The sequence below is a fragment of the Magnolia sinica genome, chromosome 13 (genome assembly GCF_029962835.1).
Source record: "Magnolia sinica isolate HGM2019 chromosome 13, MsV1, whole genome shotgun sequence".
NCBI lineage: Eukaryota > Viridiplantae > Streptophyta > Magnoliopsida > Magnoliales > Magnoliaceae > Magnolia > Magnolia sinica.
Window position 1 is genome coordinate 42,187,097 of NC_080585.1, and position 15,972 is coordinate 42,203,068.

Genomic DNA, 15,972 nt, shown 5'->3' on the forward strand with positions numbered 1-15,972 from the left:
CTTAGCTTCAACTTTGATGGAGGTTGATGGGGTTTAGATGGTTGAGATGGAAGATGAGAAGGTGTAGATGGAAGATGGAAGGTGGGCCACACTTGAGAGGGAGAGGAAGCTTGGACGTTTGAGGCTTGGGGTTGCTTGGGGATTTTGAGAAATGAGGGAGAGAATGAAGATATGGATGGGTGAGGTGAGGTGATGGAGTGATGGGTTGGGTTGAAAAATTGTAAAAGGTGTATGGTTGTTGTTGAAATTTGGAAAAGAGGAGTGGTGAGGTGGAAAGAAGGTGGACTTTTGAAAAAAAGAGGGAATGGGTTGATGTACTTGAGGTAGGGCTTACATTAATAGTTGATTGATGGGACTAATTGTGTAGAGATTTTCTCGAAATCCGTAACGCGCGGTGTTTCTTCGGAATAAACGCTGATCGGCATCTTCTTGCCTGGGTATCGGTTCGGTGCGCAAGTCATGGCGTTGGAACCGCGGTGACGACGCGATCGCCAAGACATAAGTTTCGGCTCGAGCCGACGTTGGTGTGTGGGACCTGACTTAAGATCGCGTGCAAACGTCGGATATGGTGCGAAGGTTGTCAAAATTTGACCGGAAGAACCGCGGAAGCCAATGGAATGGTACGGATTAGGACACGGGTCTTACAGTTATGTTGGATAGAAAATATATACATCAAGCTAGCCCATGGTAAGGGTCATACCTAATGCTTTGCTTCCCCCACCCGGTAGGAATGGATAGAGGTCGTAAGAGGCCACCAACGCATCTGAATACTTTGCATGTCACAAACATGGATTTTTTTGTATTCGTGTATGGTAATTGGCCCAGAGCATCACTAATGTTGTTAGCATTGCTGGCATTAAATGTAGTATGTGATGATGTGGCCCAATCACATTGCACCAAACAAATTAAAATTTTCTATTTGTGGTAAACGGAGGATCCAAACTCGCTACCTAAACGTATAAGTCATGTTACCGTGTCATTTTTAGAGTACAACTCCAAAAAAGAGGCAGATCCAAGGCTCAAGCAGACCAGTTGGGATTAAGCACCTACTGCTGAAAACTTTTTGAGTGTCACAGAAGTTTTGGATCAAGCTAATATTTGTGATTGATATTTGGGTTTTCCCTTCATCCAGTTCCTTATCATGAACAGGTTGGATGGCAATTAATTAACAATGATGGTGGGCCCTAGGAAGGTTTCAACTGTGGGTGTCATTATCACTGCAGCTTCCTGTGATGTGGTCCACAGGAGCCTTAGATCTACCTCATTTTTGCACTAAAATGATATGGTAAAATAGGCAGACCACTACAAGAAAATATACCTTTACATCACAGAGGCCCCTCCGAGACCCTGGCTATTCCTAGCCAGGGACCAGCATGAAATCGAATTGCATACTGAGTTACTCAGTAGGCTCTTATTGTACTGAGTAAACCCTGTTGGGCCCACTCCATTTTTTCCATATCATTTTAGGAGTTGAGCTCAAAATTAAAATATATCCAAAGCTCAAATGGACCATACCTCAGGAAATAGTGGAAGTAATATTGATTTCCGTGGTTGAAACTTTTATAAGACTCATAGCGATGTTTCTTTTTCATCCAACATGTTCATAAGATCACACAGACACCGATGAAGGGATAACATGTTTCTTTGTCATCCAACCTGTTCATAAGATCACACAGGCATGGATAAAGGGAAAACACAAACATCAACTTGATCTAAAACTTGTGTTCCCAAACAATTTTTCAACTGTAGATGATTAATTCATACTATTTCCTGTGGTGTGGTCCACTTGAGCTTTGGATATGCTTTATTTTTTGACTCAGGACCTAAAATTATCTGGTAAAATGGATTGACAAAGTGAATAAAATGCATGAATGAGAGTGGTCCCACAGAGTTTACTTAGCAAATAAGCTTACCGAATTACTCAGTAGGCAATCGGCTTCACTGTAGCATGCTGAGTAAACTTTGTGGGGCCACTATGGCATGAGCCCAGAATTAAAGCATATCCAAGATACATGTGGACCACACCACATGAAACAGTAGGGATAATGATGTCCACTGTTGAAACCCTCTTAGCCACCACAATGATGTTTATTTGTCATCAACCTGTTCATAAGGTCACACCAACACCAACATGGATGAGAGGCAAACACAAATATCAGCTTGATCCAAAACTTCTGTGTCCCCTAAGAAATTTTCATGGGTAAGCAATCAATTCTCAAGGTTTCATGTGGTGTGGTCCACCTGAGATTTGGATATGCTTCAATTTTGGGCTCATCCCCTAAAATGATATGGAGAAATAGATGGACAGTATGGATAAGAACATACATTACGATGAGCTCCACAGAGTCTACTAATACACCATAGCATGCTAAGTTAGTCAGGCAATCTGCATCCTGGGTGGGGGAGCAGACCATTCATCTAGATGTTGCCTTTAAAATGCAACCGAAACAACACGAAAGCCAGTCAATGCATGGCTACTTAATTTTAAGATCATGCATAACTCCCATTTTAAATCATCATATGGAAGAAAAAAAAATGACCACCTAATAAATCGCAAATGATAATAACTATTTATAATAAGTAAACTAAAATGCATCACATAAAAAAGCATTGTTTATTTCATATTTATAATAAAACCCAGCATAATAGACAATGTTCAGGTGCTCTGGCTCGAGGGAATTCTCTTCACACACAGATATCATTCAGGGAATGTAGCCTTTGCTCTTTAAGTCTTTTACTGCATCCTTGATGATTTCCTCCATGGGGATGAAGTTGACGCCCAAGTCAATTAGCTTTTTGGCTGGATTCTTAGCCCTCAATAAGCCAGGTTGAGTGTCCTTTGGGAAGCTGGAAAACACACACGTAAAAAATCAGTTACCCTTCTTAGATTGAGACAAACTTAGGTGGGCTTACTTAAATTATTAGTTACATTCCGTAGATTTATTTAAACCAGTAAAGATGGTTTGTTTTGATTGGTAGAAAAGAAAATGTGTATACGAAAACAAAAGATCGCATTGGAGAAGAAAATGTGTGAAAAAGAATCCAAGTTCTATTATTTATTTTAGCATGTGTGGTTTCAATGCCCACATTATTTTTGAAGACTCCAACACTTCAAAACAATCTATATTTCTAACTATGCTAGGTAGAAATGGGATCTTGACCATTCATATGCTAGGCCCTTTTATGATCAAATGAAGGATGATCATAGCCATCCAACTGGGGCTATGCATAAATGAGCAATAAATCCTCTAATCAGCTGCTATATGATATGATCTGACTGATGAAATTTTTGGAACATTTCCAGTACCTGAAATTCTTTGAGATGCCCTAAATTGGCTATAACCCTGACTGTGAATAGGCAGAGTTACAGCCATTTCATGATTCAAAAACAGTGTTTCTCCAAGGAAACATGCAAATCTTCTCTTGAATAGCTAGTGCTATTGATGGGGCCAGAAATTCAGCATCTGGACTGTTCATCTGATGGGACCCACCCATGCATGACAGCACTGAAAATGACTCGCCCATGAGACAAACCCAGCAATCTGATAATTGGCCGACAAGCGAGCGGAGTCATGCACAAATCAGGCTGTTGTGATTGCTCACTGGACAAGTTTTCTATTCATAAACAGTGCAGCACGTTGGATGAATGGCCTGGATTACTGATCGCTGGAAGTTGAAAATTAAAACTTGTTGGTTAGTCTTCTGATCTCAAGGATGGAATTTTGATTGATCACAAATGACGGTTCAAATTCATCGTTATAAGGTTTCATATATAACACATCAATGAGCAAGACCAAGTAAAGAGGGGATGGGTTTTTTTTACCTTGGAATATTGTATTCTGGATAAAGTTCAGCAACTTTCGCTGCAAAATCGCTGAAATGGCATATTCCTTCAACACAAAGATGCCTCCCTGATGCCGATGGAACCTCGTATGCTAGAATATGAGCTAATGCAACATCTTTGACATGAACTGATCCCATGTAGTAGTTCTCGTATGGTTCATTGCTTCCTATCACAATCCCAATACTCTGTATCAAGCCTCATTTTTCAATGAAGTTCTCTCTAGTTTTTTTTTTTTTTTTTCACTTGTTTCTTCATTTCAATACCGTAAGAAGCTTAAAAACTCAAATTACTAGACCAATACCAATTTTGTGAAATCAAAACAAATGATTTGAGAGAATCTATGAATCAAAGCCAAATAATTGAATTTGGAGGAAAATGCAAGAAAAGGGATTTTGGTGTTCACGTTTTTCCTATTTACCTTATGTTCAAAATTTTTTGGGCAAATATAGAAGTCCAACACAGACACATATCATATAATTTTGTGCACAGCCAATGTACACCCTCGGATGCACGGCCAAGGTCACAAATGTCAATGCATCAATCCTTTCCATAGAGGGGCCAGAGAGAACATTTTAACGATACATTCATGAGATGGCAAGTTTAGAAGTAGAGAAGGTTAAGTGGTGCTGAAATGGTTATAGCAACCATTAGGACATGTGAAGTACTCGGATGGGCGGGTTAAGGCCATTAATAGCAAAGAAATTCAACAAAGCAAATCGTCTCATTACAACCAAATCAAACCAAATATATCTTTCAATTATCTTTTTAGTCAACCGTCATTTGCATTCCTTAGTGTAACCCTAAACTCTAAAGCCCCAAGTCATATTCGCCTTCATTTCATCCATCTGATTAATAGGCAATGTGATCATCCTCACAGCCACATTCATGTGCTGCATAAACATATTCACATGCATATGCCATTGAAGTTGTTTTTTAAAAATAAAAAAATTTAAAAATATATATATTTAAAAAATAATAATAATAATCGCAACTAACAAGGCCTATCAATCATCTCAGTCGATCGATCGCACATGGAGTGAGTATTGAGAGAAGGGAGATTATTATATTGTGAAGAGTGAAATGTATCAGTAAGAAAGCATTCTATTGCATTGTTTGAATTAGTATTCTGGAGTAGTGCAAGAAAATTACAGTACCTTGAACAAGGCGAATTAGCATGCCCATGCTAGCATTGATAGCAGGAGGAAGGATGGGACCCATGACTGTCCCAGGATTGATCACAACCACATCTAGTCCTTTCTCCTTGGAGAATTCCCATGCAGCTTTTTCCGCCAAAGTCTTTGAAAGAGGATACCATATCTAGACAATAACAAAAAATTAATCATAAATAAATAAATGAATAAAAATCAAGGATCCCAATATCCTTATTAGACATGTTAAAAGACTCCGTGATTTAGATGACCTCATAATGCATGAGCATTTTCATATTGGGCTTGAGTGAGGGGGCATTTGGAATGTAGGGGCACAATCAGGGTGAGCGGCCAGTATGAGGTGAGTGACTTGTGTGAGGTGAGTGGCTCATGTGAGGCAATGTGGGCCCACAAGAGGAGTTTGGCCGACAACCTAATTCATGGAATATGGGGCCTGAGATAAACAGATTGATTCACAACACTACCAATTTGAGCTTTTCGAACAAGAGTGAAATTGACCTGAGTCGACTTGGACAAATTGTATTGGACTCGTCCAAGTCTGAAAATCATGGTATTGAATATTTCAATAATGCCTTATCAGATTGGACTGTCAACGGCACATGTTCAGGTCGCATCCTATGGAACCCATCACTCAGAGTTCGGGCCTTGCTCGGTCTGTGTGTAGTTCTTGTATACCTATAACCGGATCCGATTGAGCTTAGCTACCCATTAGATCTTTGGATGTGTGTTTTTAGTTGGGTTCAGGAAGAAAGTCCTTTCATGGTTGCGCCAATCCAATGGATGGACTAGATTGCATACACGTGTAAATTTAACACGTGGTATGTAAATTGGTTCTCTTACATAGGTTGCTAAAATCATGGATATATATTAATTAATAAGCATACCATCAAACACTAACCGAGGTGTACACGAACTGAGCTAGCTCGGTTAGCTCACTCGACTCGACTCGAAAAAACTCGATTCAACTCGGTTTGAAGCGGAGTTCCCGAGTTGATCTGATTTTTTTTTTTTTTAGCTCGAAAATGAGTTCGAGCTGGCCCCAGCTCGACTCGACTCAAATCAAACCCAGCTCAAATTAAACTCGGATCGAACCAGTTCAGTGACTCGGTTACTTTGATATTGTTGTTGCTCACCAAGTATTTGATGAAATGACTCAAAGAAGTATGACGGGTGGCAAGGAAGGTATGTATATGACACCAACACCCTTTTTTTCTTGATTTTTATATTGCTTAGAAGGTGTTTGATAAAATACTTGTAAAACCATTACTGCTGTCTCAAATACAATGAGATTTTGAAGGTGCAGTCCAGGTGTTTGTAAAAATGCTGCAATGACAAACTTGGCTTGATCTTGGCTCGAACTGGCCCGAACTGCTGACCAAACCGAGACAAGCTGGCCAGTCAAGCTCGAGGACCGAGGCAAGCCGAGTTCGAGCTGTGGTCAGCTAGTGGCCGAGGCAAGTCAAGCTGAGGCCAGCTCGACTCGGTTCAACTCAATGTACACCCCTAATCCTGGACATGACTAGACCCAACTTTAACTGGGTCCATCACATGGTCCACCTAAAATGAGACTAGATCATCTGATTACAGCTGGGTGCAAAAGGTGAGACCCGAATAACAAGTCAAAAACATGTAACCAGGCCCGCCAAAAGTGGGTCTAGTCGGTTGGGTTCCCATGGGTCCGGATACCCTTTGAAAACCATAATACCGGATCCGTATTAGCTGGGTCTGATATACAGTTGTTCTGTATTGCGTTCACCACTCGATGAATGGGCCAGCCTGATTTTTGGGCTTGGGCATCTACAACTGATGGATGGCTTAGATATCGTCACAACTCTACCATATTGGCATGTGTTCAGATATCGGCCGAGGATCTCCAGTCCAATAAATCGGATCCAATAATCAGGTGGGCCACACCATAGAAACAATTGACAACTATTCAGGAACCCCATATTAAAGTGGTAGAAACAATGTGTATGAGTATGGCATCCAACCCGTTCAAAAGGTGTGCCCCACCATGATCATGGGACCCAATTGCTGAAACGGGCTGTACATGTGCAGAGCATGAGATCGTTGACGTGGCAAATACTAACTCAAACTGAGCCTTCCAATTTTATATCAATTGAACGGAAACGGATTGGCTACTCCCCCGCCAACAGGCAATGGCTGATGGTCGGTGCTGTGTAGACACCGCCATGATGTATGTGTTTCATCCATGCTGTCCATCTATTTTTCTAGGTCATTTTATGGTATAAGACCAAAAATGAAGTAAATCCCATTCTCGAGTGGACCACATTACAGGAAACAGTGTTGAGTGAACTTCGACCATTAAAAAAGTTTTGGGGGCCATAAAAGCTTTGGATCAAGCTGATCTTTGTTTTTTCCCTTCATCTGGGTCTGTGTGTCCTAATCAACAAATTGGATGTCAAATAAACAGTACATTGGGGCTTAGGAGGATTTTAACGGTGAAAATCCAATCACTATTATTTTCCTGTGATGTAGTCAACCTGAGATATATATCCCTCTCATTTTCCGGAAAAATGGATGAACGGAATGGATGAAACATATGCATCATGTTGGAGCCCACGGAGCACCACCCACTAGCCACCGGCCTGGTGGCAGGGACTGGGGAGTAGCCAATCTGTTTCCCAATTGAAGGGTCTTGTCTAAATGGGATTTTGTTTTTTGCATTGTTTAAATCAGATTGTTGAAAATCTTTCATTCTAACCGTCCATTAAATATCCACTAATTATCCACAAAACAAAACGAAATCCATCTACTAGTAGTTAGGGCTGAAAGTCCGGCGGTTCAGGTTGGATTAGGTCAAGTTGGTGCTCAACCCTAACCCAACCCAAGGTTCCTATACCTCAACCCTAACCCAACCCAACCCAAACTCACCTCGAGTTGGGAATTCTCAACCCAAGCTCAACCCAAGCGGGCTCGGTCGGGTTGGTCGAGTGTATACTTGTTAAAATTTTTATTATTACATTAGTTTATTATATATTAATATAGGACTTATTTTTTGTATCTATGATTTTATTAATTATATATATGATTATTCATCATAAAGAACTTCATCATTTTCATTAAAAAAGGAAGCTAAAATATAGGATAACTACTCCTTTAAAAGTCATGTAGCATAGCATCCAATCTATTTGGGAGAGAGAAATCTAGCATATTCTGTTAGCTTGAGTCCTTGAAAATGACGTGGACAAATGAGACGTAACATCGTTAGTGTGCCTTTAACACAAATGATCCACACTCAACTATAATTTTTAAGTAACTTATTAGTTGGGTCGAGCAACCCGAGACCTCAACTCGAGTTCAATCCAAGTTTTATCGAGTTGGTGTTTGTATTGCCCAAGCTTGAAATCGACCGATATATCACGCCCGAGCCCAACCTGTTGTCGGGTCGGCCACGGTTTGTTCGGGTTGAACCCGCCCAACTTTCAGCCCTGCCAGTACCTACGTACTGCTCTAACGGTTTGATTTCGATTACAGCATGCCAGCTGTGAAATTCCTGACATGCGTAGGTTAGCAAAAGTAAGGCGATAGAACTAACGAGCGCACATGGTGATGTGGTGAGATTCAAAAACAAGGACTCACCCCGTTCTGCCTACAGTACTCCTCGTCCGTCCAGCAACTCTCATCCTTGATCATGTCAGTGGGCCATTTAGGGCTGGGCGTGATCGAGTTGACGGATGACGTCACCACGACTCGATGTACACCGCACGATTTGGCAGCTTCCAGAACATTCACCGTCCCTTGAACGGCTGGATGGATAAGCTCTTTCTGTAATATTACATATTAAAAAAAATAAAAAATGAGATTAATATTTTAAAAATAGACGTGGAATAATGATGGCCGTTGATTAAGAAGTGGGTAAGGGACCTCGGGATCTTCGACACGACCAATGGTGAGGGGAGATGCCAGGTGTAAGACACCGACGGTTCCTTCGATCGCAGATAGAACGGAGTCGTAATCAAGGAGGTCCATTTGAAACAGATGGAGTCGCGAATCTGCACCTTCCAAGGCCCGCAGATGCTTCGTCTCTTTCTCATTATCTAATAAAAATAAAAATAAAATAATCAGGTATGGCTAACCATAACCATTTTCATCATTATAAGATAGGGCGAGCATTGCCATCGCAGATGCGCACACACTCTCAATAATCACTCTCCTGTGGTGTAGTTCACATTAGATTTGGATATACTTTGTTTTTGGAACCATACTATAAAATTATCTGGGAAAACAGATAGACGGTGTAGATATGCAACACATGCATTGATGTGGGCCCCACGGTCAGGGTGACGGCTAGACTTGGCCTGACAAGGTGGGTGTATCGCTGACTGGGGGGGCACACCTTGATTTATTTTTCTTAAATCCACGCCATCCATCCATTTTGATGGCTCGTACTATGATATTATTCCAAAAATAAAGCAGAACAAAATCTCAGGTGGACCAGACAATGGGAAAATAGTGATTGACCGTTAAAAATTTCTTGTAGGCCACAAGAGTTTTGAATCCATCTGATATTTTTGTGATCCGTTCATCTATGTCTTTGTGATCTTATCAACAGGTTGGTTGGAAAATAAACATTCCGGTGGCCAACAAAAAGTTTTAAAGATTGGATATTCAATAACCGATGTTTCTTATGGTGTGGTCCATCTAAGATTTGGATCTACTTCATTTTTAGAATCTTGAATTAGAAAAAGCTTTCAAAACAGATGGACGGCATGGAATTACGTCACATAAATCAGGTTGGGCGCGCTTCGGTGGATCCGGGAATCCAAAATAATTTCGGGCATGCGAGGAAAAAAGGCACACGTGGCCATGCATGGCCACACCAGGCCATGCGAGGGGCACACGCGGCCACAACGGGCTACACGGTGCCATGTTCTGCCAACTAGGTAGAGTTTTGTAGTCAATGGAGTTTTGTCGAGTTCTTAGCCAGCTATGACAAGATCGAGTTTTTCTCGAGTGCTGGTGAAATATAGCCGAGTTCACCCAACTCGGCAAAGTCTAGTCATTTTTATTTTTTAGTTTATAAACTATAAAATCAACTATCATAAATGTTTTTTTTTTTTTCTTTCTGTTTCTTTTTCACACGCACACACACCGCACCCCACGTGCACTTAACGAAGTATGGTACTGGAACCATTGACCTGGTGTTGAACGGATTTGGCAACAAGTTCATAGACAAGGAAGTTAGGTGGGGCTAAGATAATGTTTGTGAGAAATCCAGCCCATTCATCTGTTTTTTTAGTTCATTTTAAGATATGTGATAATAAAAAAAAGAGTCCCATACAAGATTAAAGTGAGCCACACAAGAGGAAATAATTGGGGTTGAATTGCCACCATTGAAATATTCATATAACCACAAAAGTTGTATCATGATCGGTATTTTGTGTTTTCAATTAGCCTCATATTTAATGACCTTATAAACTGTTTGGATGGCACATAAAAATCAAGGTGTATACCAGGAAGGTTTCAACCGTAGGCATTTCATTTCTCAATTTTTCCTCATGTGGTTCTCTTGAGTTTCGGATCTGTATCATTTTTTGTTGTTTACCCTAATTACTCACAGACATCACGAATGGCAGAAACTATATATATATATATATATAAGCATATTTTATATCAAACAATTTAAAAGTAAGCTCTTTTTAACTAAAACATAGCATCTATAAATCATTGTCTTTGAGGAAAAAAAAAGTGATTTTTATTTTTGATTTCTACAAATCAATTTTTTAAAAAATAGAGTCGACTCTAAAGAGTTACTTCATAGGCACATGTAATCAAGATTATGATTGGCGTGATGAAAGGTCCAAAACAATTATTCGACCATTTTTTTTCTTACAAAAGTGATCACATGGCTAGGATGATGTGATAAAAAGAATTCTCGGGAGACATGCAATTCAAAAGTAAGGCCTGATGAAAGAATATTCATTCTAATGATTGGATACTTTGCCTTAATTATATATTTCCCATTAAACCATCAAAGTGGGACCTATATTGATTCATACAACAAGCAGCAAGCTTTAACCTACAGCTACTAAGCTCAACAAAATCACCCTCTGCAAGAATTTGATTGGATAGTAGATAACTGTCAGAAATGAGGCTAGACATATAGGGATTTAATTAAACATTACATAACTATCAAGATTAGGCCAGTGCAAGTAGGTACTCGACCAAACAACTTGCATACATGCTTAGTAGGAGGACCTTATATCAGATAAATTCTTAACATCAAATCAAATCCCACTAAGTCATGCCTATATTGAGCTCCATAGATTGAAGGTTTGTAATGGATATGACTTCTTCCTAAAATACATCTAGAAACTAGGAGTTCAGTCTGGAACATTTTCTATAAGCCAAACCATTTACACAAGGAGCCTTGGTAAAAGAAAGAAAGAAAGATTTTTATTTATTTATTATTATTTTTTTTTTTTAAAAAAAAAAAAAGAGAAAAAACACATATATTGAAATAGTCCAACCTATCCTATTTAAAAGTTAAGGTTGGAATATTTACGTTAACCTATTGCAATCAGATATGTCCTAATTCTAGCCATTAGACATATTTGATATAGGGATAGGCTCAGATATGGGATGCCACAATTTAAATTTTAAAAAAATAAAAACACTTTCGATTGAAGATTTTGGTGACCCTTAGTGATCGAGAAAGAGAACCAATTATCAAAGGATTGAAATCATCTAATAGAGTTCTTTTATTTGTTGACTTCCGCCATACAGAGTGAGAGTTATCATATGAACGATTTGGATAGTTGAAAGATGATCCGGATTCAAAGACTGAATTCCCTACTTATCATACTGCAATACGTCCCGATGTGTATTAGAGAGAGTGAGAAAAGAGTCAGTGGGGTGATACAAAATTCCTTTATGTCTACGTGGCTAAAACATGCATTTGGCGTCTAACTGGCCACCATGCAGAGATGATCCGATGATCGGAACCGTCCATGTTCTATATAAGAGCATCATAAAACGCCCACGATAATAAGAAACCTAATCTTAAGGATAACTCCGATCATCACTGCACTTACCTGCTTCCGTGGCTCACAATCAAACAGAGAAATGAATGGCCAGGATCATCCTTCAAAACCAAGACAGATCATAGCTCCTTTAGTGTCATGCAGAAGATGTACGATCCAGATCATTGTACCATCTCTGCAGGTGGGGCATGAGACTGCACATGATGGTGATCGCGATCGCAACATACGAAAAAAAGAGAGAGAAGATGATGGACGGTTCCAATCATCGTACCATCTATGCACTTGGGCCCGTGGTACCCACATAGTATGATTGTGATTTGCAAAATGCCAACATAAAAAATAAAAAGAACAGGAGAGAGAGATAGAGAGATAGAGAGAGCTGATGATGATGATGTACGATTTTGATCATCATATCATCTCTGCAGGTGGGCCTATGGGACCCACAGTGACGCAGGGATGAACGTGATGAGGATAACTACTCCGAATCCACGGAGCTTTTCTGGACTCCTCACAGAGACTTCTCGAATCCACAAGGAAAAGAAAGCAGAAAATAGAAATAAATTCTAATAAATTTGAAATTGATTAATTGATGATTAAAAACAAGTTGACAACCCTTTAAATAGGGCTACCAAGCAATGGGAAAGAAATTAGAATTAAACTACAACTCAAACTCTTAGAATCCGCGACTTACTATAAATAGTAAACTTACTATTTATAGACGGTCGTGATGTCTAATAGTGCGCAAGGTTTTCGGCAAAAATAGTAAGTGTCCTATTTAGCTTCACCAAACCGTTCTCCTAATTATTCTACGCTCTTTTCATGTTGGGCGCAACTCCTAAAGCCCGACGGATGAAGAGTTATAATCAAACTAAAACTTACTATTTATAGTAAAAACGAAATTAAAACAGGAAAATGACCATCGATCCAGAGGTATTTTGCAAATCCGGATTGCGCAACCCAGCATAGCAGGGTTGGTTGGATAAAGTAGCTCATTCTACCCCAAAATCATATATTTTACGTCAGATAACTCATTCCGGATTGCAAGATACGCCCGATTTAAGGTTCGATGGTCTGGATCACTTCTGTCGTCGACCGGACCTTTTCTGATCCATCTTGGCTATGTAATTGTCCGCGACCCGCTCTACATCACACAGGTGATGGTGTTTGCCAGCCGCAATATAGGAAAAGAAAGGGGAGAGAGAGAGAGAGAGAGAGAGAGAGAGAGAGAGAGAGAGCTGATGATGATGATGAACGATTCTGATCATCATATCATCTCTGCAGGTAGGCCCATGGTACCCACAGATGATGGTGTTTGCCAGCCGCAATATAGGAAGAGAGAGAGAGAGAGAGAGAGAGTACGGAGATCTTGAACCGTGGCATGGACTGTATATCCTCGATTGAGGAGGAGACGCACTACCCATGAACCGATGTAGCCGCTAGCTCCCGTCACGCACACTCTCCCTCTCTCTGCCATCTCTCTCTCTCTCTCTCTCTCTCTCTCTCTCTCTCTCTCTCTCTCTTTCTCTCTCTCTCTCCTTGTATCTTATAAGCAATCCCTCGACCTCCTTATATAAGATAAGCGGTGTTTTTGATGCTCTGTTAGAGAGCGTTGGTTGATGCACATAAGGGAAGCAGATTGGCTGTTGTACCCTACACCAGCTATATAGCTGCTGTATTGACGTCAGCAAGCTCGGTGGGTCAAAGCATGAGGTATGTGTTAAATCCAAACCTTCCATCAATTTGGCGAGCTCGTCTTAAGAACTGAGCCAAAAAATAATAAGACATCTAAAAATCAATTTTACCACACTACCAAAAACAATGGGAGATTGAACGTCTACCATTGAAACCCTTTTGCGAGTCACATAAGATTGGATGGAAAATAAACATTATGGTGGGCTCTACAAAATTTTTAACTGTGAAAATCATTATCTTCTAGTGGTACATTTGAACTTTAGATATAATTCAATTTTTTTTTTTCTAATGCTCTAAAATCATCTCAAAAAATGGATGAACAGTATAGATATAATAAATATATTATTAAGGGTCCATGTAACTTTGATCTCATTTGAACCGTTCATATAACTCAGAGCTCAAGGAGAGTTGGCGCTCCTCTCCGCACGACACGTATCTACAGCTACACCAGCCAATCCGTCCAAAGATAAGATAGCTGAGCTGTATACACGTAGATAGCTAGATTTGCCTACCTTAGTATAGCAAGTATGGCAAATATGAAGTGGACCGCAACATAAGAAAGATTGGAAATTGAATGCATTTTATCTTAAGTAAAGCAAGTACCGCAAATCTTAAGTGAACCACACTATAAGAAACATAGGGCCCACCGTGATTTATGCATTTTATTCGATAGTTTTGTTTTTATCTTCAAATTGAAGCATATCCACAACTTAAGAGGACTGCACCATAAGAAAGAGTGGGAATTGAATGCTTAAAATTCGTGGGGCTATAGAAGTTTTGGATCAATCTTCTATCTGTATTTTCCCTTTATCCTTATCTTTTATATCTTATGAACAGTCTGGATGACAAAAAACACATCACTGTGGGCCAGGAAGGTTTCCACGGTGGAAATCACTATTTCCACTGTTTCTTGTGGCGTAGTCTTGTGGTGTAGTCCACTTTAGCTTGGGATATGCTTCGTTTTTAGTTACAACCTTTAAAATGAGCTGGAAAAACATATGGATGTCGTGGATAAACTACATACATTCATGGTGGGCCCAACAAGTACGTTAACAGCCGACGGGGATTGGCTACTGACAGGTTGAGTAGCCTAACTCGCGCTACTGCAGCGACTTCACGGTGTTATGTGGTCCCCACCATGATGTATGTTTTGTATCCACACCGCCCATCTATTTGGAGAGACCATTTTTAGGGCATGCGCCAAAGAATGATTCAGATCCAAAGATCGAGTGGACCCCACCATAGGAAACAGTGTGGGCAGAGTGAGGCCCACCATTAAAAACTTGCAAGGCCACAAAAGTTTTCAATCATGCTGATATTTGTGTTTTCCCCTTTTTCATGTCTGCATTAACTTGTGAATAGGTTGGATCTCAAATAAACGTACTGTTTACTATGGTGGGGTCCGCTCGAGCTTTGGATCTGTCTATTCTTTAGCTCATGCCCTAATATAATTTTTCCAAATAGATGGACGGTGTGGATAGAAAATATACGTCATGGGTGGTCATAGAACTTGACCACGTCACTTCAGTAGCGGGTCTCGCTACTCAACAGCGTACTGATGTGCTCAGTACGCAATCCGACTCGAGATGCGATTAATATCTACCTCCGTATTCATGCCAACGCATCTTCTCGCTTGTGTTGAAGGCGGGAGCGGATTAGGTGCAGCCCTGGCCTCACCGAAGATGGTGCCTCCCTTTCCATGGGCCCCACCATTATGTATTTCTTCCATATCAACGCTGTCCATCCGTTTTTCCTTGATCAATTTAGGTAATGAACCGAAAAATGAAGCAGATCCACTCATTTTTTTCATTGTAAGTTGTTTGAATAAACATTACCGAAACATTTCGATGGGGCCTAGGAAGTTTTTAACGGTAGGGCGTTCAATCACCACTATTTCATATCATATGTTCCACCTGAGATTTGGATCTTTGTCCTTTTGAGTTAATATCCTAAAATCTTAGGTGGGAAGCTGATTGGCTAGGGCACCTTACGCCAGCCAAATTCCATGGGTTTGATCATAAGGTATGTGTTATATTCAAACCGGTCATCCATTTGACAAGCTTGTCTTAATGTTTGAGATGAAAAATAAGACAGATCTAACTACCAATTGAACCACACTGCAAAAACGCACCGGGGGATTGAACATCTACCATTGAAACCCTTTTTGGGGTCACAAAGGTTTTGAATAAATATGAAATTTGTTTTTCCTTTTCCTTAAGGTTTATGTGACCTAATGAACGAATTAGATGAAAAAATAAAC

The 15,972-nt window shown here is 40.1% G+C and overlaps 1 protein-coding gene across 1 annotated transcript; it reads right to left on the bottom strand.

Annotated features, from left to right (window-relative positions):
• Nucleotides 1-2,553: 2,553 nt before the first annotated feature.
• Nucleotides 2,554-13,557, bottom strand: LOC131223665 (phenylacetaldehyde reductase-like). Its single transcript, XM_058219119.1, has 6 exons — nucleotides 13,380-13,557; nucleotides 8,902-9,074; nucleotides 8,617-8,802; nucleotides 4,999-5,161; nucleotides 3,824-4,010; nucleotides 2,554-2,847 (listed from the first exon to the last, which is right to left on the bottom strand). The coding sequence occupies exons 1-6, from the start codon at nucleotides 13,492-13,494 to the stop codon at nucleotides 2,703-2,705; spliced, it is 969 nt and encodes a 322-aa protein (XP_058075102.1). The 5' UTR covers nucleotides 13,495-13,557; the 3' UTR covers nucleotides 2,554-2,702.
• Nucleotides 13,558-15,972: the final 2,415 nt, after the last annotated feature.